The following is a 24373-nucleotide window of genomic DNA, read 5'->3' on the forward strand; positions in this document are numbered from 1 at the left end:
AGACAAATGTCTGGAGAAACAATACCTGATTCTGAGTTTAGAAAGTTAATAAAGGAGGGACCCCCCACACACACATCTTATAGGATTGAAATTCCTCTTCAATCAATTCATGGTCTGTCTGGTAAACAGGTGCTGGCTTTTTAGTTGTTGCAGCAACCCATCTAGGAATTTAGGATGAGGAAAATGAGAGGAGGGGACCCCCACCCCATGAACAGAGGCAACACCCAACTCCACCTTTTTCTTATTGTTCATGAAATAACCAGACCAGAGGGCAGAGGTCCACCACAACTTAGACATCGATTGAAAACTCCAGAAAATAGAACACACACCTAATCTTGAGAATCTCAAAGGCATCATGGAATTCATGATGTGACCAATCTCAATGGTCCACATTGTGGCATGAAGGGGCATTCATGCCACTTTCTGAATATATATTAAAAAAAAAAAAAAACAGTTTTTTTATGGGCTCATGGTTTTCTTTTAGATCCCATATTTTTTTCTTTTATTTCTTTTAATAAAAATAGCATATGAAATTGGGAGAATGTCATCGTTTCCTTCCTCCCACCTTAACCCTAACCCATGTTCTTTACTCACTTTCTCTCTATTGTTCATCCCATTTTCTTCTTCTCCACCCTTTTTGGAGATTGAGGGCTAGGAGGTGGAGGGCAGGGCAGCCAGAGTAACCCCAAAAATTGAAGTGGAGATGGGGAAGAAAGTGGGGGAGATGTAGGACAAGGACATGTTTATAATTTCACATGCCCATTTAAAAAAAAAAAAAAAATTGGAAATTAATGGGGTCTGAAGCAAAACCCTGGCTAGAAAAGAATCCCACTTTATTTGATTCCACCCTTTTCCCCTATTTTGGTCAAAATGACATCACTGTCCCCTTCATACAGTGTTTGGTTAAGTGTGGTTCATCGCTGGGACAGTTTGCCCTATGTAATAGGACCCTCAGTGGGTAATCCCCAGAGAATACCATGTGATTTGCAGTTGTCCCACTCATACAATGCCAACTATATTCAAATAAGGCCAACCTTATCTCTTAAAAGTTAGGCACATGAACAGAATTTTTCATTAGTGACAGATCAGTTGGGCTCCTAAGATTCTGGACAAACTGATTTTCAGTAGTACTACCCTGCTACTGGTGACTGTTTACACCTAATGTAAAGGTTAAAAAAACCAAATCACCAATGCTTTTTTCTTCACACTCTTTGAGGGAAGCAAGAAAGAATCAACTTAAAGGAAAAATGGTTTCTAAAGTGAAAGAATCTTCAAACTTCAATTCTATATCTTTGGAAACTCCTAAAAGGTGCAATGTGTTTCCTTTGAGAATTCCATAACAAAAGGTGAAAATATTTGCAGTCAGCAGTAGACAAATAAGGTTACCCAAACATTCTAAAGGCCTCAACATCCTAATAAGATCATTGAGATTTATTCTATCATTTGACTTTGGTTTGTTCTTTGTAGTTTCATATTCTTTGTAACAGAATCTTCAATCAAGCCAAGTACCTAACTGTTGATCACTATAGGAATTAGGAACGGTCGTTATACCCTTCAACATCAAGGTCCCTTTCAAATGTATATAATCAACTAATTTCTGGTTTAGTTTATGTTTTGATAGATTTTCTATATTGAATTTTGCTACTCTCCCTAGCTTATAAGGTAGGAAGATGTAAGGTATGCAGTATACAGCCACCATCTCTAAGCTAAATTTACTTAAAAGACTACCATGCTTAGAAACTTGTACAAACGTGTTATGGGATGTTGATTTTCAGCATCCTAAAATTTCATGGCAAGAAAGAGCACTTGGGGGTGTTTGGCTTCCAAGAAACCGTCTCTTTGAACCTCCAAATGATCGCTTTCACTGGGAGCAAATGCTACGTTTGCTGCACCATTTGTGAAAGGTAGTGGAATCAAATCCCTGTTAACCTACATTTTCCTTTTGTATCCACATCCTTACCATGCCGAACCCCACCAGCACTAAAACAACAAAAAAACACTCCAAAACGAATATGGCTCAGAAACTAGGGAAAAAAAAAGTTTAATATAGTAATTTACTCAAAAATTATGATTCTCTATCATTTATCTTTGCATGGGGCCACATAGATTTCTCACTGAAATCACTTTTGAGTTGTCTAATACTAGAGATTTACCACAAACTCTATGTAGTCCTGCATCAATGAATTTACCACCAAACCGACGGTAGTCCCAGTCATCCCGTCCACTGAAAGTGGATAATTGAGCTACTGCCGAGCGGGGCCTTCTCATTTCGCACTCCAAGATTCTCCCTAAAACTGTTTACTCTCTTAATCTCAAAGTATTCTTGTCCTTTTATAAGTGGTAATAAACTGATATGACTTCGAAATAGTGTCAATTGACCTTTCTACTATAATCCAAAGTGTGTTGTGGAACAGCAAGGATGATTCTACTATAATTCAAATCACAATGAAGGAAAAATGTAAATAGCAATGCACGATAAGTGGTCCAATATGAATAGATTCTTGTACACAACTTAGAATGATGATGAATCACATCAGGTTCCAATTTTAGGAGAGAGACCTACCACCCAAAATGAATTTCACTGTGGATTTTGCGACTTTGGATACTCGCCCTGTTGCTCCATCTGCCAGCTTTCATGAGAAGCAACATGCTCATGGGCCGGAGTGTATTGCTGCAAAATTCAACCAAAAGACAGAAGATGTTAGAAATATCACATATTGGTTTGTCTCTGATTGTCTTGTGTCCCCAGCATAATTGGAACATAATTTTCTAAAATCCTGCAATTAGAACTGTTTCCATGCGTAGCGGCTTTGCAAACTTCTATTTGCTAATCATAGCACAACGAGACCAAAAAATGGATGTTAAAAGAAATGTTCTTTGATTCTTGGTGTTCTCTCATGACAATGGATCGAAGGGATCATGTCCAGGCATGATAAGATTCCTATACATAAATTTTCTTATGTTATTACTTTTTTTTCCTTTCAAAATCTGTCATTTTAATAGAAATTCTTTTTATAAAACACTTGTCATTTGAACCCAATCTTCCCCTTCATGTCTCTTTTCTAATCTTTCTTCAATTTTGAATAAATTAAGCACAACTAAAAAACTAAATAAGTAAATAAGCACTGGTTAGGTTGGGGCAATACCTCCATCTTTACTAGAAGTTCTTTGGCTGTTGGAGCAGAGACAACTATATGCCGAGCACCTGGCTTGATGAAGCCTTCTTTGACACCGTTGTCAAATAATGCAAGCAAAAAGTTGTAGTACCCATCAACATTTAGCAGACCAACCTGTGTAGAGTAATGCCTAATTAAGATATTATTGTTCACCTCATCCAATATTCTCTCATGAAATTGCCACTCTAACAGGATTTTGCATTTTTGATCTATACAATGCCACTCTGAGCTTACATGAATTGCAATATATGACGCAAAAAGATCATTCTTATGCTAGGATGTAAGCTTCTCTCTCTCTCTCTCTCTCTCTCTCTCTCTCTCTCTCTTTATTTTACAAGGAAAAAAAAGTATAAGAGATCGACGGATTACTGGTTTTTTATGAATTCCCAGTTGCGACCATGTAATCATCTCCAGCAGCTCTTCCATGGTTCCATATCCTCCTACAACAATTTGAAACTCAAACAATAGTATCCTGAGTATATAGAAGATGATCTACTTTTGTCTTTAAGGAATATAATGTCCAAGGTAGTTACCAGGAAGAGCAATAAAAGCATCAGCTTCTTGAGCCATTTCAGCTTTCCGCTCATGCATGTCCGACACAATTCTTACTTCTCCAACAGTTTGGCCAGATATCTGTCACCATTTTACCCATGTTAACAATATATTAGTAGTCCATTGTTCACATGCTCCAAGCTGCTCACAAGATTGAAGTACTTTCCATCATAGGGAACTAGAACCAACATTTAGAGTAGCCAGAAGCTATATTTTTCCTCAAATCTACCTCAATAATCATTAGAATTCTGACACAAAACTTAAATATCCAATAAAAATACGAACTGTTGTCCCTATCTATTTCGAACATTGAAGACCCTAGACAGTTAAAGAGTAAATGCCATTATCAAATTGCTCTCAAACAATAATAACTCCAGTTAGCAGAATGTTAGTTCTAAGATTTTGATAGTGCTTGGAAACTGCTCTTTGAAAACATACCAAAGGAAGCATCATATGTAAAGCTTATTGAATAAGGGAGAGATAATTGGATTGAGAACATGGTTACCTCAAGAGGCATGAGGGCTCTTGGAATGACACTGCACATAAAGAGCAACCCATATGTTAGCAAAATGATATAATCTAAACCAGAAATGTTTAGCTTTACATCGATGAAAGTTGACAAGTTTGAAGAAATGTTCCTTAGTTTACCCAAGAACATGGCAATCTCCATCATACACCGTCTGGGAAATCAAACCCATTAATCCAACACTTCCCCCTCCATAGACTAAGTTTATCTTTCTCTTTACCTGCAACCCACACCCATAAAAACTTAAAATGAAAACTCATAGAACAGTAATACAGAAGCATGGAAAACCCAACAACAGGCCTATCTTCGGATGGAATCATCGAAGAAACCGAGTTAGATGCACCAAACCATCCATCCCATAGTCGATAAAATACAAAACAAAAGCTCAGTGGTTTTTTAGAGCAAAACCCAAAACCCCAGAATAGTCACATTATGCCAAAACAGAGGAAATCCAGTTCAATAAATCATCAAAATAAACCAAGAACGATAATCCAAGACCTGTCCCATTTAGTCAAAACTGAGTTCAATTCATCATACAAAATGTCAAGCTCATCAAAATAAACACGGAATCATAAAATAAAAAAAATAAAAAAATAAAAATCATGTTCCAAGCCCAGAAACTAAAACCTATTCCATTAGCAAACAGGACAGAGTTCGACACATCAAACACCCATTGCAAAGCTCCATAAAATGAACACAAAATCATCAAAAAGATCATGTTTACAGAACCAAAGCCCAGCGATGGTGGCATTTCATCAAGCAAAAGAAACCCAGTTCAATTCATCAAACACCCATTTCACAGCTCCTTCAAATGACTACAAAATCATACAAAAATTCATGTTTTGGCACCAAAAACAAAAACGTCCCATTAACAAACAGAAGACGCCCACTTGAATTCGTCAAAAACCCATTTCAACTCCTAAAAAAAAAACAGTAGAATCGTCAAAAAGGCCCTTTTTGAGAACAAAAACCAAAGCTTGGAAAAGCACACTTGTCTTAATCAAAGAAAGATTCAGAAAGAAGTTGTAACGAGACAAACGAACAAACCAGTTCATTTCCCAATTCCAGAGCAGCATCACTGAAAACTTTCCTATTACCAGAGTTGCTCCCACAGAACACACAAACCCTCTTGAATTTGCTTCTTGTGTTGCTTTTTTCTTCCATTCACAACTCGTAAATCTTCTCAATCCAATTTCAATCTCAAACCATGCAAAACAATCAAAAACCTATATATACAACCTTTACTTTCACTCACTAATACTCAATCTTTCATTGAAAAATCAAAAGCAGAGAAGTGATAAGCAGAACCAGTTGCGTGAAAGAGCATCTGGGTCTATATTGAATTTGATGAGTCAAGCATTAGAAATGAAGAAATCAGAGGAAGGCCCTTGTAGAGAAAGACATGAAGCCCACATGCTCCATTTCCTTTCTAATCCAACGTCTCTCTGTCGGCTTTTAATATTATTAAAATTAATTAACTATTCAATCAATGGTAATTTTTTATTCTCTTGAAATTTTCCACTGTTTTTTTTATTTCCATTTTTTTTTTTTTTGAACAAATCGTAGAGTGGAGAGACTAAGCTGTAAGAAAAGAAACCAAAAAAAGCCTCAAATGGCTTCCACAGTTCCACACTTGTGGAGTTTTTGGAAAAAAAATAATAACACAGGTGAATGGAAAAAAAAAAAAAAAAACCAATGATATTTGCTATAAGATTTCAATTGACGGGGTTGTTGAAGAACTTGTACTTAAGAGTATGGTATGATTATAACTGGATTAGGAGAGGGTAGAGTAGGTAAAGAGCAAAAATGGAAAGTACTTGAAAATGGGATGATTCCAAATATGTAAAATGACAGGGCACCACTGCAAAGAAAAGAAAATGATGAATCTTCAGATGCCCAACAGGTGTCCACTCCTTTTTCTTTTTCTTCTTTTTTTTTCTTTTTTATTGCCTCTGATAAACTTTCTTTTTGTCTTAACCATATGGAACGCTACAAAAAGAACCGGTGAAGGTTCCAAGGTATGGAGTTTTGGCCTTCCATATATATTTAAAAAAAAAAAAAAAACCTTCTTAGTGTGTTTTGGTCACATGAACCTCAAGGTATTTTAAATTTTTTTCTTTAAGGAAATAGAAAAATATAGAAAAATTTTGTAGGTTTTTTTAAAACAAAATGTAAGTGTTTTGGTCACATTTACATTTTTTTAAATTGTTTTCATAATTTAATATGTTGTTTCAATATTATGTACATTTTTTATCGTGATATAAACTTTCAGTTTTCTCCTTAGCCATAACTTTAGAAATCAAATTCTAAAATATCAATAATCCAATATTTAAAAAAAAAAATCAATGAGTAATAAATTTGTTGTTATTAAGTTAGATAAAAAAAAAAAGAATTACAACTTGAGTGGATTAGATAGGTTGATGACTAAGTCAAACCCAATCAGAATTAAGAAACAATTAGCTCGAACTTAACTCAATCTAACTTCTAACCCAAGGTGCTAAACTCAATCTCAATTTAACTTTATTTTTTTAAAACTCATATTAAATTTGAGTTGGTTAAGTTAAACTCGAGTTGAATAAATTGAACTTGGTTGATCGAGTTAAACTTAAGTTAATTGGATTATATGATTCAAAACTCATCCATAATGATTTTTAAATTTTTTAATATATTTATACCAAAATTTAAATATTAAATAAAATAAAATTTCTAGATAACAATAAAAAAAACTTATATATCTTTCTTAAAAAAATGAAAAAATATATTATATAATTATAATTTGATATTTTTAAAAATCTAAGAAAATAAATATTATCATCCAAGATAATAAACATTAAAAAATATTAGATGAAGTTTAGATTAAACTTTTATTATTTGAACCTTACTTCAACCCAACTCAAATTGAGTTTGGGTTGAGAAAATTTAAACTCAATTCGAGTATTGAAAACACTTGTCCAAGTCAATCCAAACATCATATTAGATTCACCGATCAACTCAAATTACACCTCTAAATAAATATTGAAATAAATTTGTTTTTTTTATAGTTATCACCTTTTTAATTTTTACTTTTATTTCAAATAAATTCTTTTTATTTATAATTTATTATGGTAGATCTAGCAAATCAATAAAGTATCAATAATTTAATATTTGAAAAAAAAATCCGCTTTTGAATGATAAATTGAATAAAGTTCTTATTTATAATTCTAACTTTATTTTATATAGTAAAAACTTTATTTTAAAAGTAACTCAATTTTTAATTTTAAAAAATCAGTATAATTATCATAAATCAATTACTCATATTACTATATTTTTATTTTAATTAACGAGATTTGATTAAACATAATTTAACTTTATCCTAAAATTATCTCATAAATAACAATGATGATGATGATAGAGAATTATTTATTTTGCTTTTAAAATTTTCTTTATTTAGATAAAATGGAGAATGAGAGAGAGAGAAAAAAAAAAGATTGAAAGTGTTATGATTTTTTTTTATATATTTTCCTAAACAAATAAATAAGAAAAGTTAGGGAAATTGCTTTTATTAAAAATTTAATTTAATTTTTCTCAAAATTTTCATTGATATCAATTAAAAATGTTCTATCCACCGGTTTCTTTCCTTTTTTTTTCTAATTTATTTTCTTCAAACTTTTAAATAATAAATACAATATTTTTTTAACTATTCTATAATAAAAAAAACAGTGAAAATAAATTACAAAGTAAATGTCATATTAAATAATGTATTACTTAATTTGTTCCATCAACATTTTTATTCCTTTTATCAAAATCATTTAATATATATATATATATATATATATATATATATATATATATATATATATATATTCTTCAATTTTTTCAATATAATTATAATTTTCAGTTTTTTCACCAACCCTTTAATGAAAAAATTAGTTTCCATAAATGAATTAATTATAGCTTATTTGAAAATCCTTTTTATAAATGAATCAAGTAGAGTTTTAATGATAAATAGCTGAAAACATAGGAATTTATTTAAAAAGAAATTCAATTTCAACGTAAATCAATTAAAAAATAAGAGTTGATTTAATATAATTTTCATATACAAACTAAATAATTTTTTTAATTATTTTAATTTTTTACATGAAGAACTAATAATAAAAATTTTGATTCAAAAAATACACATGTTAGTATAAAATTATTTATAACAATTTTTTTTTATAAAAAAATGATAAATATAGAATAAAAAATTTATAAAATTTTAAAATTCACTTACCATATATTTTGTCATAAGTGATTAGCCAAAGTCCATCCTACTAAATAAATTAAATAGCTTTTGAGGAGTGTTTATTAACATAAATAAAAAGTGTGAACTACAAATTTTTTTTTTTTTCACTATCACACACACTTTTAATTATTTTTTCATCTAGGTAATGTTTGATAAAATTGGAAATCAAGCACTACAAAAATTTAATACCGAATTATAAATGCTAAAATAATAAATGTTGAATTTAATTTACCCATTTGACAATGGAAAAAACAAACTTAGGTGGGTGTTTGTTTTTTTAATTTTTTATTGAGACTTTAGGTAATTTATTTTTTCTACTTTTTGTATGTTTATTGTAAATTTTTTTTGTTGAATAGAAAAAGTTAAAATATTTATTTATTTTTAAATAAAAAATATATATATTAATTTTTTTTTACTTTTTAATGCTTAATAAAAATAAAATATTTAAAAAATTTATTAAGTATTAAAGTTTTATTTAAACTTAAGTAAAAAAAAAAAAAAAAACACCATTAAGTCTAAAAATAATTTCTTTTTATAAATTTAGCTTTGTAGTTATTATATGACTTTTTTTTTTACAAAAGTATATTATTGAAGTTAAGTAGTTACAACAATTTTTTAATAATAATTTATTTCCAAATGTAAATATTAATTTTTTTTTTAAATAGTTGTTTTCCATGGTAGAAAAATTGACATCAAACATTTTGATCCAAAGCATTGTCTAACTTCAAATATTTAATTGTAAGAATAAAATTAATTCACTCTGGCCGGATTCCGGCCCCAACAGTCGCCGGATTGTTGATTTCCTTAGTATCAAACTGGAGTCCAAAACAATTTCGAAATTGAAACGCGTTTCACACCAAACCCTTTTTTTTCCACAGGCATTATCAATTATGCTTTCAATACAATTCACAGGGAGATTCGCGTTAACGTACCCATTTTCACTCCAAACGAAAATCTGCAATCTTGTTTGCTGTCCGTACAATTCGATCTTATCCTCCACTCATCGACCATGGAACTACCGTCGTCTTCGGTGGAGATCAAAATGAGATTGTCGGTGTAACCGTGAACAGGATCCGACTCAGGAAGGCGTTATTTGAGAGAGAAGGAGCGGGTATTGAGGCAGAGCTCTGAGATCTTAGACCCAAGTTTCAAGAATCCGATACCTTGGTCGATGGAAATGACACCATTATGGCCGCCGCCCTAGCTAAGCTAAACGGAAGGGCGGACGCGTCTGGAATTGGGCATTGAAGCTGCAGACGAGCTCGAGTTTCTTCGATCAATGGGGCCTCCTCCGACGAGACAGAGAGTGAAGCTAAAGCCCTTGCCTCTTGGGCTCCACATTGCTTCTAATTACGGTTTTACCACTCAGCTTGTTTATTTATTTATAATTACTTATTTATCTGCAAGGAATATAATAAAATAATAATACAAAAATGATACCGTTAATAAATATTTCAACGATTGCTCCAGCCACGTGGAGACAGTGATTGTGAAATTACATTCTACCACATGCATCCGCTTATATTATTAATTGATATCAACGTACCTTTTGGTGTTTAATTGATATCAACGTACCTTTTGGTGTTTTTCTTTTATGAGATATTTTGGGATAATTTAAAAAATTGTAATGTAATTAAGAAAAAATATATTTTTGTGATGGAAACAAATACTCCTCTCAATAAATAAAAAAATAAAAAATAAATCATATATAAAATATAAGAAATTATAAATTTAGAATTGAAAAAGAAAAATGTTTTAAAAATTTTCTGATATTATCTAAGTTTCACAAATTTGCTTCCATGCAGATATAATGTTTTATTATAATTCTTTAATTATTGAAAAACTGAAATTAATTAAAATATGTATGCTAATTGATTAATTTTTCCATTTTCTATTAGTTGAAATTAATCAATATTAAAATTTTGAATTTTTTATTAGTTAAGTAAAGTCTAGGACACGTGTACATTGACAACTCTTTTTTATTATTTAAAACTTGTGTTGCCTGGGGTCTGGCGAGACACGTGGACCGCTGAACCTCACCTGAAAAGAACAGAAGGTGATCCCGTATGGTCTTTTTGGTCGCCGACCAATGAGCTTAGCGGAACACGTCATGAGTGGGACCCGCTGGAAAAGAGAGTGGGTTGGGAGAAAAGTCAGCACATGGATGACACCTCATCAAGATATGGTGGACCCTGTTTGTCGGTTTGACACGTGGGCCACTCAATTTGAGAGTTACTTATCATGAAAATTTTATGTTTATTATATTCATCGAGGTGTCGCCTTGCCTTACATTACACGCATTTCAATTAATCTGGATGAATCCATTTTTAGGCACCACATGACCTAAAAATGACGTTTGTTTCTAGTCAGGCTTTTGGGTAGTTGCATTCGTTGAAAAGAAAAATGTTGATTTATGACTACATGCCAAACAAAAGCTTGGATTTCAGTTGGTGTATGCATAATTGTTTTTTACTTTTTAATTTGTTGTCTAATTTCAACTTTTTTTTTTTTTAATAACCGTGGATGTTCGGGTTAGCTTACGCGCACCTCGACTAATCCCATGAGACCCTAAAATTAACGATCGATAAACCTCCAATGACCTTGAGGGGATTCGAATTGGTGACCATTAGGAAGGCCGGACCAATTGAGCTACCCCTCGGGTTTGTCTAATTTCAAGCAATTTGAATATATAACTGATACAGATATGACCCAGAAAACACAACTAGATTGGGAAAATCGCTTTCACATCATTGAAGGAATTGCTCGAGGTCTTCTTTTATCTTCACAATTACTCTAGGTCTTCTATTCATTGGGATCTAAAAACCAGCAACATATTGTTCGATAATTACATGTACTCCAAAATATCAGATTTTGGCTTGGCAAGAACATTTGGAGAGAATGAATCTAAAGCAAAACACAAAAAGGGTTGTTGGGACATTGGGAGTGATCACTATTTCTTTTGCCTATCAAACAACACACAGCAAGTGATTGCTACTTCTCCAAGCACAACCTAGGAACATAATGCATGCTTGAGATTGTGAGTGGCAGGTGAAATGTAGCCTTTTCTCAAGCAGACTGCACTCGAACTTGTTAGGATATGCAAGTATTACTGTAGGCCAGGGTTGTGAATATGTTTTACTGGCATGTCAAGGCTTGGGATCTATGGAAAGATGGCCAAAGCATGGAGTTGATGGATACTTCAGGTTTGATGAGTGAGCTCACACTATGTGTTCAGGTGGGTCTCTGATGCATCCAAGGAAGTGCAGAGGAATGGCTGACCATGTCAGATGTTGTTTCAATTCTTAGCAATGAAAGAACACAATTTTACCTACTCAAAAGCAGCCAAACTTTCATACTCTAATTAGTGTTCAAGACACTGATTCACAAATGGAACAGCCAAAACACTACTTGAATCGTGTAACACTCTCAGCGGTAGAAGCTCAGTAACCACAACCAATACCATTGTTTGTAAACTAGTTTATGGACTCAATGCTAGCTGCCAGAATAATTCCTTATTTCTTCTTGTTCCCCTTTTTGATTTGGCTACTGCTTTGGCTAACATAATATGCTATACCCTATTCCATTCATGCAGTTTAATTGCACATTTTAAAATTTGCAATCAGCTTCAGACTTCAACTTCTTTATGTCAATGGTGTAGATCCATGTTTGTTCATTTTATTATAATCGTTTTTAAGTAAAGATTCTAGTTTCAAGGTTTTCTCTTAGGTATAGATTTCTCATCCAATAAATTTCATTTTAGTCAAACTCGTTACTTTTAGCTTAGGTAGGGAGACACAGAATCTTCACACAATCAGCATTTATTTCCAAGAAAATTTTGAGGGAGCAGCAGGAGTAGTAGGAACTCCAAATACAAGCTAGACATGATAATGAATTCAAAAACTTCTGGCTAACATAACTTGGGAGTAGCAGGAGTAGTAGGAACTCCGAATACAAGCTAGACATGATAATGAATTCAAAAACTTCTGGCTAACATAACTTGGGAGAAGCAAGACACATCTTTCTTACTAATAGCTAGCTATGCTATATATATATATATATATATATATATATATATATATATATATATATTCCATCAATTAAAAAGTGCATGAGTCCAATAGGCAGAAAAAGGAATTAGCAAATAGAATGGAACACAGAAACTTACAAATAATATGATTCACGTCTTACAAGTCAATTATAGCCCTTTCCCAAACAGTTGAGACATTTTTGTACCCTGCAATACCATGGGAAACCATCAATTCTTTATACCTGAAAAAAAATAAAAAGAAGAGAAGAAAAGAAAAGAAAACTATGACAAGATATGCTTTGCAAAATAGGAAAAAAGAATCAAAAAGGTTGGTTAAGAATCAAAAGTTGGATTCCTAAATTTTCAGAGCAATCAAACTGAAAACAAAAGAGAATTTTTTCAAAGCAAATGCAACTCCAACCTGTTTCCATCACAAGTAGGGCAAACACAAGGGTTTATAACAACAGGGTCATACAGAGGAGACCATTCGATTGTGGAGTTTCCCTTGCATAGCTTGCATATGTAATAGCCTTTTCCTCTACAAACTCCACAAGGCAATGCAACCTTTTTCTGCAGAAATGCCAAAAAATCAGACAACCCCATCAAAATTATATGTGTGTACACAGAGAGAAAGAGGCATCTCTTACGCGTTTAGCGTCGGCAGCTGCTCGAAGCGTTCGCATGGTGAGAGAGGAAGCGAGAGAGAGAGCTAACATTCCGCCGGATATGATAGCAGTTGCAGCACCCAAGGCCCTGAGTGGCTGCGGCACACCGCCCATCATATTCTTTCTCACAGGCGTTTCCTCAAACACTTGGTGTGCCTGCAAATATATATATAAATTTGAGTTGAATCGGGTTTATCGGTCTTTTAATTTTTACTTACCCCGAGCATGACTTTTAGCCAAGTTGGTGGTTCAAATGGGCCTCTTACAGTCCAGTTCATTTTGTCGAGGCCCATATCCAGCCCACATTAAACAAGATGGCCCAAAAGTAGGCTAATGTATCAAAAGGGTTTTTCAAAAGGACAAGCATACCCCCACAAACCAAATGGGTAACTGAATTAACTGCCAACAGAAGGGCTTTCCCAAAATAGGAATGCTAATTGCTGTCAAAATTTGCATCTGCCTCTTCACCTCTGTTTCCTTCATTTCATTCCTCAATTCAAGCAAAAATCTGTTTTTGGGTGCTTTCAGAAAACACATATCCAAACCCCCCAAAACTCCCAAAACATATCCATTCTCCAAGAAACATTTCCTCAAAACAGCTTTTTGGCAATAGATTTTTCAAGTTAGAAAGCTGCAAAAGCCAAAATCCCAGGAAGGGGGAGGAGAATTAAATCTTGTATATGAAGCTATGGCAAGAAGAGTTCCCACAGCAGAGACCCATCTGATCCACCCTGCCCTCTCCATCTCCCTTCTCGCTGCCTGGATTGCTGCAACAATCGCCATTGTTGCAGCTCTCTGTGGCACAAGATTCCGGAAAAAACCCACCCCATCACCGTCTGAATCATCTTCTGTAAGTCAAACAACGAAAATCCTTCAAACAGGGAGCCCACCACCAGCCACGGCGGCAGTTTCTGTGCCAGTAGAACCATCTCCAACCGGAACAGAGATGGAAGGGGAAGGTGGGAGTCGACCGGAGAAGACTCAGAGCCTGGAGCCGGAGCCGGAGCCGCTGCCGCTGCCTCTGCCTCCAATACGGCAAGTAAACGAGATGGGTCTGACCCATATGCCAAGATCAGTATCGGTTTCGCAGAACAGGGGAGGAGGGTTTTTGGTGAGTGGGAGCATAAATCTGCCGAGAAGCTTCTCGGTGGCGAAACACCTGCCGTTTACGAAGGAGCAGAGAATGCAGGGGAGGAGAGAGAGATCGAAGCAGCCGGATTCCATTTGGACGAAGACGATTCTACTAGGAGAAAGATGTAGGGTTCCCAATGATGATGAACATGTAAATGATGGCAAGGGACAGAAGATTGAGACCTACCAGCCGAGGGGACCCAGATCTTTGCCGGTTTCCCGGACGAATTCTTTCATTGACCCCGAAGCAGTTCCTTGCTAAACGGGAAAATGAGAAGGAAAATAAAGAAAACAGAAGAAAATGTGGGTGTTCAATCGATTATCTCTGTGTCATCCATGGGGTTTTTGCTGCTTACTTTCAAGCCATGAAATTTAATTTTAGGATGATTGCAGAATGAAAATGGCCGTTTTCTGCTCCACTCTGATCCTGTTTTTAGGATGCATGATGAGACCAAAACTCATTTCTTATTAATAGCCCTTATTTTTAAAATTTTATATTAGAGGTAAGAATGTTTTTTTTTTTTTTTTTCAAATTTTAATTGAATCAAAAATTATTTTTCTAAAAAACTTAGTGCTTTTTGACAACTATTTTCAATAATAGTTTTCTGTTATTCATAAAAAAAAATATTTTTGATAATTAAAAACTATTTTTTACTTTATATTCTTAAGAATATAAAATGAAGTATTTTTAGATAATATTTTTTAATTACTTTGTTGAAAATAGGTTAAAAATATTTTAAATTTTACTTTTATTTTACAAAATATTATACAACAATTTTTTAAAATAGTTACCAAATAGAAACTTACGTTTTCAACTTTTTCAAAGTTAAGCTAAACTTGCATTTTTCAGTCAAAAGTTTATAATCAAAAGTTTTTTTCAAGGTTTCTATACTTGGTTGGGTAATCTTATTTAAACAACTTAATATGAAAGTTATAAAAAAAATATTGTTTATGATAAAAATCTATTTTAATAAAACTTTAATATTACTAAGATATTCCCTTAAAAATTATGATTTTGCCTTTAAATTTAACTTTAACTTTCTAGATTTAATTTTCAAACACAATATTTAAAAAATGGGTTCATAGATGGGTTTGGGTTGAAGCCCTACACCAAATGGGTCAAACCCACTAGTTTAGGATCCCGTTTGGACTTAAGGTGTTTGATAAAATTTAATATTTATTATTTAAGTTAACTTTAAATTAAATTATATTTAAGTTGTTGACTTAAAACTTATTATTTAATTCTTATTTTAAGTATTAAAATTGTTTGATAAAATTAACTTAAAATTTATTTTAAATCATTAAATTAACATATTTATCTTCATAAATTATAATTAGGGTAAATAAGATTAAGTAACAATGAAGATCCTAAAACAGTAAAAGAAATCATGAAGGTAATTAAGGCAAATGGGGATAAAAATGTAAAATAAAAATAAAAATTTATGAATAAATTAATTATTTTTACTTATTACTCAACATTATTTTTTACTTTTAGTCAGATCATTAAATTACTTCACCAAACATACTTAATTCACTTAATAATTTAAATTAAGTTATTAAGTTACCCATCACTCACTGAATCCCAATAGAGATTAGGCAAACACCACTTTCAAGGACTGGTTTCAGCTGCCCATGTGAATAGCATGAAATCACTTTAGCTATAGATATTCATATCCTATTTGGCATCTTACCAACTTTTAATCAAAGCCAAAAATTTGTATCTTTAAATAAAGGGATTTAAGAAAAAATAAATAAAAATTAAAATATACATTAAAAAAAAAAGAAACATTATTAAATATACAAAAATAAAAATAAAAATTATAACATATGCCCATTTGTACCATTAAAGATCTGGTCAAAGAAAATTTATTGTATTTTCTAATGAATTTGAAGTATTTTGTCCTTAAATTGAAGGAGACAGTATTCAATGATGTGGAAAATATGGTCCTACCTCACCTTATAATATATGATTCTAAGATATAAAAATGATTCTACACCTCAGGAAAATACCTGTTCTTATCTTTTTCTTAAGAGGAATGAGTTCCCATTTGGTGTCAACCTTTCAAGGTATCAATCTAGAACTTACAAATCATCATTAAATTTCTCAAAAAGAAAATATTATTCTCCAATTCATGAGGAAGCAACCTCAACCACAAAATATAATAATAATTCCTTTAAAATATGTTAGCCCTTATCTTAAATAGTATCATTCCATATCTTCTCCAAAAAAAAAAAAAAAAAAAAGAAGTATGAATCTCTACCTTCAAATATCATATCACCCTCTTATCAACAACCACCTTAAAATATAAGTTTTTGGGTTGAAAGTTTTATATTTGAAGGGTAAATACGTAAATGTGAAAACTATTTTCTTTTTTGATAAATTAAAAAAAAATTATTTACTGGTTTGGAACTGTTTTTTAGAATAATTTTTTTATTATTTAGAATAAAAAATCAGAGTATTTTTAAATAACATATTTTAGTTGTTTTATATTATTTTCACTTGTTTTCATGATTTTTAAAAATAATTATACAAATAGGTGGAATGATTTAAAATAAAATATTGAATATAAATTTATTTTTAAAATATATTTAAAAATATTAAAGTCATATTAAAAATATTTTAGGTTTTCAAATAGGCTTTTATTTTACAAAAATTAGAGAATAATTTTAATTGTTTTCAAAAATTATTTTTCAGAATTGTTTTAAAAAACAAACCTATTCTAATTTGGACTACTATGTTAAAATTTTTATTGAACAAAAATTCTTTTAATAAATCATTGATATGTGTATAAAATTTCTATTAAACTTTTCCAAAACAAAGCCTAAATTTCTAATGAATCATATTTAGGCAGATCAAGGCCTAAACCTACCTAAATAAGTGATATACTTAAATTTTGTATTTTTATTTTGAAAAGTACCATTTCGGTTAAAATTTAAAATTTTCAAATGGTGCTCTTAAATTTCATTTAAAACCTTGTATTTTTATTCTGAAAAGTACCATTATGGTATAAAATTTAAAAATTTTAGTTCAAACCTGGTTTTTTAACTTTTCATTAAAAATAATTTTCTTTCAAACTTTAGTTTTTTTTTTCAATCATTTTTTAATTATTATTTATTTCTTAAACTTTTTGACTGAATAACAAAAATTAAAATATTTAACTTTTTCTAAATACTAAAAATAAACTACCATAATTATTGTGAACTTATTGATTTTTCTTTTTACTTTTTAATACTTAATGATAATATAATATTTAAAAAATAAGCAATTTAATACTTGACCTTATTAAGCCCCATTTAATCTTAACTTTTATTTTGAATCAAGTAAAAAAAAAAAAACTTCATTTTGAAATTAAAAAATTTAAAGTTTATTTGAAAATAATTAGTGAAATAAAAAATAAGAATAAAAAACAATTTTGTAACTTAAAAAATATATTCATCAATTTTTTATTTTACATAAAAATGCAATACTTACCAAAAAAAAAAAAAAAACCTTATATTTTCCTGCAGTCAAAAAGTGGCTATCATTTTCCTTTGTCCAGAGAAGTCCACCTCAGTAACGCGAATCACATGATGATCCTGGTGTGTTGGAGTCAAGAAGTTCTATAGTCCTGCTCCTACACCATTACGCCTTACCTCAATCCTTTTAAATCCGTATTCCTCGCCTCTGATAACCCAGAGAGGGAAGAAGATTTGGGAGGAACGAAAGTTCAAGGAAACCTCCTCCTTCCAACGGCGAAGGAGAACGGGTTCCTTTCATCATTCACGTACCTGTTTTCCTTTCTTCCTGGTGGGTTCTCTTTCTTCCACATCTTCGGTCTCTCTCCTTCGTTTTAGGCCAAGATCTTCTATGTTCTTGATCAATTTCAACTGGGTCTTGGATCTCAAGGGATTTTGATTTGGATCTCTGTTGTGGATTTTGAATTAATATCCTGCATGACGTTGATTGGTTTCAAATGGGTGTTGATGATTTGGTTGTAGATTCATGAGGGCATTGTTATAGTTGAAGGGGTTTTCATTGTTCGATCTATTAACCGATATTTCTAATCGTGTTAATGTGGGTTTGATTATTTGCTGATTACTGCTGGTTTTCAATTGAAATCTTTTATTATCCATCGACAATCATAATGGGTGCTGGTCCCTTTGGTCATGAATCCATGAGGATAATTTTATAATTAGGGGGGTGTTCCGATTATTCTATTCCTAACGTCGATTTTGATGTATATGGTTGTTATTGGAGGAAAGGATCGGCTTGTGAACACACCCTACCTGTTTCTGGGTGTTCTCAGGCTACTGTGTCTTCCCTTTGAAGAAAAGGTGTTCTCTTTTTGTATCCCTAGAGATAGATGGGATAGGGAGTTCTTTGAGCTGCAGGCTGGCTAATTGATTAAAATTTGAAGCCATAGAGGTCGAGGGAGTCGAATTGAATTAGTTTGAGTGGGAGTAATTTGAGATGGGTTCTTCACAAGGGTCTACCCTGTCCACAAATGTGGCAGGGTTTGTCGATGGGTCAACAGCTCGTACAGAGGTATCATACATTGATACCATGCCTGTTTATGTTAAGGAGCTTATTGCCGGAGGTGCTGCCGGAGCATTTGCCAAGACTGCCGTTGCCCCATTGGAAAGGACTAAAATACTCTTGCAGGTAAAGCATCTGATTTTCTTTTCTCATGGTTGATTTATACTTAAGAAGATTAGTCAGTGTTTATCAACTTATTAGTTCTGATGCATTTCTATTTTTGTTCCCCAATATCACGTGTGATGAAAATTCTTAAATTCATATATGGAATTAAGATTTTGTAAAGCTGCCATGTGCAGATGCTTTAGAATTCAATCTTTTTGAGCCCTTGAGGCTTGGCTCAAGTGGTTAAAGTTTCAGGAGGGTTTGAGGGAGGTTCCATGTTCAAGTCCCAACGGGGACAAAAATTTACTTATGTATATATTAAAAAATAAATAAATTCAATCATTCTACTATGAAAAAAATGAAAACAAATGAATAGAGATGATAGCTTAGCTGGAATGACAATATTGAGATGATGAGTGGTTGGACACATTTTTTGGTGGGGCAGATGTGTTTTATTTTCTTAAGTTTGGAAGAAATGTATGTCTGGCATGATGTCATAAAGATTTTATATTTGGAGTTTGTCATGGAACCTTCTAAACAAGGATTTCACTATGCAACTTTGGTGTTTCTCAAGTATATTGGTTGGTAGATCTTCATTAAGTTACCTGGTTATTGCCTACTTGTTTATATCTTAACAACATACTTTTTGATGCTAAGAAACTACACACAGTTCGTTGTAGATCTTCCTAATCCCTCTCTTCTGTATATGGATGTTTATAGACAAGAACAGAAGGATTCCATTCTCTTGGTGTGTATCAATCTCTGAAGAAGATACTAAAGCATGAAGGTGTTCTAGGATTTTATAAGTAAGTCTGAAGTTATTCAATTTTTACTCTTTGTTGTTTTCCCCAAAAATGTTTTTCCTAACTTATGCTTAATTGTCTTCAGAGGAAATGGTGCTAGTGTTCTTCGTATTGTACCCTATGCAGCCTTACATTTTATGACATATGAGCAGTACAGGAGCTGGATCTTGAACAACTGCCCTGCCCTAGGAACAGGGCCGGTGGTGGATCTTTTAGCTGGTTCTGTCGCCGGAGGGACAGCAGTTTTGTGCACATACCCATTAGATCTGGCTCGAACTAAGCTTGCATATCAGGTAATTGGCTTACATAAATATTGTTTTTATGGTAATATTGCTCTACCCTTTCATGTCTGAGGGTGGTGCTTAATTTGCCAATATGTTATTTCTTCATGAGTTCATGCACATTATTTTATATGATTAATCATGTTGAGTGGATGTGATATAAAGAATGAGCTTATGCGCTTTACATAATTGACATCTATGTATACGAATCTTTATTATGATGTAATCCTGTTTCTAAGTCTACTTAAGACTTTGATAAATTGTTTCTTCATGGTGAATGCTTTTGTCTAATTAATATGTGCTTAAACGTGTCAAAAAATTTGATGTATAATAGTTACATCTAGCTTGTTTTATGCCATTGGACACTGTTTTGAATCTAATTTTTCCGCCTTTCTATATAGGTTGTTGACCTGAGAGGAAGTTTCAGAAGTGACATGAGAAGTTTGCAAGCTCAGCCTGCTTATAATGGCATAAAAGATGTTTTTAAAAGTGTCTACAAGGAAGGGGGAGTACGGGCACTGTATCGAGGTGTAGGTATGTGCTTACTGGTTATTTTACATTACAATACACAATCTTTTATGGCTATACATATATGCTATTTGTAGTGGTTCTGAATGGATAGTGTTTTAGTTTGATGACAACTCAGTTTTTGGGAATGTTTGGTTTGCCTTGCTGTGGTTGATCTTAATTATGCAGTTAGTTGGAATTAATTGCAGTCTTTCTCAAATTTCTGCTCTCTTTGTCTGATGGCTTAGGTTGTAACGTAAATGTTCTGTGATTAACCTTGGAACTTCTTGCTCTTTTAGTTTGAATCATTTCTTCCATTTCAGTTTGTTACTTTTAAGTCTGCGGAAATGAATCCTCTCTTCTTTTTTTCTTCATCCTTTTTGAGCAGGTCCGACACTCATTGGAATCCTTCCTTATGCTGGATTGAAGTTTTACATATATGAAAAACTTAAGAGGCATGTTCCTGAAGAGCACCAAAAGTCTATTGCAATGCGTCTGTCATGTGGGGCATTAGCTGGCCTGTTAGGGCAGACCTTCACATACCCATTGGATGTTGTTAGGAGACAGATGCAGGTATTCCTCAATTTACTCCTTCTATGCCTTTGGTGGGTTGTAACGTTTTTTTCCCTCCTGGTCTTATTAAGCATGAATTCTTTCTGTGGAGTAATTAAGATCTGATGCTAAATGCTGTCTAAAGACATGCTCTCACTCCCAACAAACAGCATAACTACCTTGGATTCCTGCTTAGGAATGAGAGGTCCTAGATTTGAGTTGCAGGAGGAGTAGTGTGCCAAGCATGGCTAGTGGGTTTCTGCATTACAAAAAAGGGAGTTGTCTCACTAAAACATGTAATGTGGATATTTAAGAGTGAAGCAGCCGGAACTGGCCATGGAAACATGTTAGTTGAACCTTCCTGGTTTAATAGTTGTGTCAGTCTGGATTCACTTGGTGACATCAACTTGTGTCTTTATTATCTTTTAAATAGTACTTCAGAAGCGCAATGGAGAACTGGAGTTGACCTATTGATTTAACAAATCAAGTTATCCTCATGGTGACATTCTGTCCTGTTTCCATCTGGTCTGTGGATGACCTAGGCTAGGGGTTGTACTGTGAGGTCATTGGTTGATGTTTAAGTGCTCAACCAACCAGGTTAGTCCCACATTTTGAGGCCAGTAACTAGCCATATTGTGGTATGTGAAGGTTAACATCATCAGCATAGGGACCAAAAATTTGGAATTATTTCTTCATGTGTCAAGAAGAAACTCGGAAGGGATTTGAGTCAGGTTTTGAATTATTAGTCTTGTGTTATTTGCAGGTCGAAAATCTGCAACCTTCAATTCAAGGTAATGCTAGATACAGGAACACTTTGGAAGGGCTAGCGACTATCACCCGTAATCAAGGATGGAGACAATTGTTTGCAGGCCTAAGCATCAATTATATAAAGGTAATCCTTGAACTGCATTGCTCAAATCATTATGCTTTCACCCAACTCCAGTGTAAATCCCAATTTCTACCACTTTTTACCGAGGGTGAATTTAGATACTGCTTTTTCAATTTCGCCCTATTTTGTCCAGAAACACTCGATCACTTTGTCTATTTTCCTGCATTTTTATTGGATATTTCCATGTTGACTTTTAACTAATTCCCACCCAAACTTTTCTGCACGGTTTGATAGTTTATCAGCAAATTTTCATATTGTTTTTCTCAATCATTTAAAAAGAAACAATAATTTAATAGCGTCGCTTTCCTTTTCCCCTTTTTCTGACAAAGAAAAAGGAGAACACCCCTAAGTTGAATGGTGGGTACATGGTATTGCTTGTTTCCTTTCTTTGTTTCCTACCATGTGAGAATGGCAAAAGGAAAGAAGAAAAAGTTCGCTTTCAGACTCAGAATAGTTTTGTATTCTTCTTCTACGCAAGTTCTTGTAACTAATAAAGCTTTATAACAATGTTCCCAGATCGTTCCGTCGGTGGCAATCGGCTTCACTGCATATGACATGATCAAATCATGGCTTCGCGTGCCACCACGACAGAAGGCTCAGTCCATATCTGCTGCATGAATCTATGACCAAATTACCAAGACACTATTTCTACTTTGCATCGTTAAATCATCTACTCTTGATCTTCTGTGTGGATGAAGTCTGGTTTAAACCCATCAGAAACACTCTATCTGTTTGTAACAACAATAGCAATGAACCACCAGGTTCTTCTGCTGCTAAGTTTCATGTATTTCCCTCTACTAGGTGCTCTCAATATTTGGTATTTTGCTGCATAATATATGATATGATAGCATTTGAGAAACTCTGCAATCCCAAATCTTCTATTTTACATGGATAATTTGCTACCAATCTTATGTGTTATAGCTTTTTTGATAGGAGCAGGGGCTGTCAATGGTCGGTTGCAGCAACTTGCAACTAAACTCATATCACACTGCAGTTTAACGGCATATTTCATATAATCTACTTTCCCACATATTTTCCAAATCATCAACTTTTTCCAGCCCATCAGCCCAAATAAAGGGTTTGATAGCTACCATATATGTCCAAGAAACAGAAAACTCAAACTTTGGCACCATTAGATCCTCATCAAAGGCACCTTATTTTGCACAAATCATGTCAATGTTACCGACTCACAAATTCATATGGAGACATGATTCCCATCCATTTCAGATCTAATCATAATCATTATTGTCATCAAATCACAAAATAATCGTGGGGAGAAGGAAAACGGATGCCATTTAAACCTGGTTTAAACCCAAAATTTATCTAATGACTCGTGTTTCTAATTAACTCTGTCATTATGGTCAGCACTAATTGTCTTTTTCATCCATTATGTCCTCTTGTTCTTTTTGACTAGGCGCTTAGACTTTCACCTTTGATGCACTACTATCGGGTTATAATTTGGATGATTTGGTTAGGTTGATGACTAATTCAAACCCAACTCGAATTAAAAAATAATTGATCCAAGGTTAACCCAATTTGAATTCTAACTTGAAATAATCCGTGCAAATCCAATCAAACTTCATTTTTCGAAGTAAAAGTTGAGCTCAAGTTATTCAAGTTAGATTAAGGTTGATCGAATTGATCTAATTGAATAATTCAAAATTCATCTATAATATTTTTAAAATTTTTAAATATATTTATATGAATATTTAAATAGTAAAATGGAACAAAATTTCAAGGTAACAACAAAAGAATAAATATAAATTTATATATATTTTTTAAAAAATAAAAAATATATGATATGATATAATTTGATATTTTCTTATAAAAATATAAAAAAAAATATTATTATATAGAATAATATGCATTATATATATATATATATATATATATATATATATATATATATATATATATATATATATATATATATATATATATATATTATAAAAACATTAAATTAGGTTTGGGTTATCTGAATCTTAAACTAAATCCAATCTAAATTGAACTCGGGTTGAAAAAACTTAACCCAAGTTCAACCCGTTGTGTTAGTTTGGATTGGGTGGAGTCAACCAACCCAAATTGCACTCAAAACCGGTACACTCTTTTTGAATGGAAGATTATGAGGTACGAGGCTGACATAGCAAATGGAGGCTTCCGCGAAGGTCTTCCCCCAAGGAAGACTCAAATTTGGGCTCTCTTACCTATTTCTAATTAGTGCCATGTGGGCATCCACGTGGGCATCCCGCTAGCTTGCTGACGAGGCACCAATGCCATTGGGTAGCAGCTGAATGGGTGGAAGGGCATATTGGAAATCCCATGCAGACTTTTGGAGGATTCTTTTTCATTCCAAGCCATGGGCCATCTTGCCAGGTTGATTAT

General features: G+C 33.0%; 3 protein-coding genes across 3 annotated transcripts; 1 reads left to right on the top strand and 2 right to left on the bottom strand.

Moving 5' to 3' along the window:
* Nucleotides 1-2401: 2401 nt before the first annotated feature.
* LOC100266322 (cytokinin riboside 5'-monophosphate phosphoribohydrolase LOG8) lies at nt 2402-5691 on the bottom strand. The gene is made up of 7 exons (XM_002278269.4): nt 5302-5691; nt 4377-4474; nt 4234-4264; nt 3710-3809; nt 3546-3616; nt 3147-3290; nt 2402-2671 (listed from the first exon to the last, which is right to left on the bottom strand). The coding sequence occupies exons 1-7, from the start codon at nt 5416-5418 to the stop codon at nt 2579-2581; spliced, it is 654 nt and encodes a 217-aa protein (XP_002278305.1). The 5' UTR covers nt 5419-5691; the 3' UTR covers nt 2402-2578.
* Nucleotides 5692-9265: 3574 nt separating this feature from the next.
* LOC100261115 (uncharacterized) lies at nt 9266-13415 on the bottom strand. The gene is made up of 3 exons (XM_019219174.2): nt 13190-13415; nt 12964-13112; nt 9266-12749 (listed from the first exon to the last, which is right to left on the bottom strand). Exons 1-3 carry the CDS (start codon nt 13322-13324, stop codon nt 12707-12709), a joined length of 327 nt encoding a protein of 108 aa, XP_019074719.1. The 5' UTR covers nt 13325-13415; the 3' UTR covers nt 9266-12706.
* A 4448-nt stretch (nt 13416-17863) lies between these two features.
* Nucleotides 17864-22850, top strand: LOC100256030 (mitochondrial carrier protein CoAc1). Its single transcript, XM_002278374.5, has 7 exons — nt 17864-18980; nt 19680-19765; nt 19848-20055; nt 20445-20577; nt 20939-21123; nt 21866-21994; nt 22508-22850. The coding sequence occupies exons 1-7, from the start codon at nt 18789-18791 to the stop codon at nt 22607-22609; spliced, it is 1035 nt and encodes a 344-aa protein (XP_002278410.1). The 5' UTR covers nt 17864-18788; the 3' UTR covers nt 22610-22850.
* Nucleotides 22851-24373: the final 1523 nt, after the last annotated feature.

Source organism: Vitis vinifera, chromosome 4 (assembly GCF_030704535.1).
Source record: "Vitis vinifera cultivar Pinot Noir 40024 chromosome 4, ASM3070453v1".
NCBI classification, from domain to species: Eukaryota; Viridiplantae; Streptophyta; class Magnoliopsida; order Vitales; family Vitaceae; genus Vitis; species Vitis vinifera.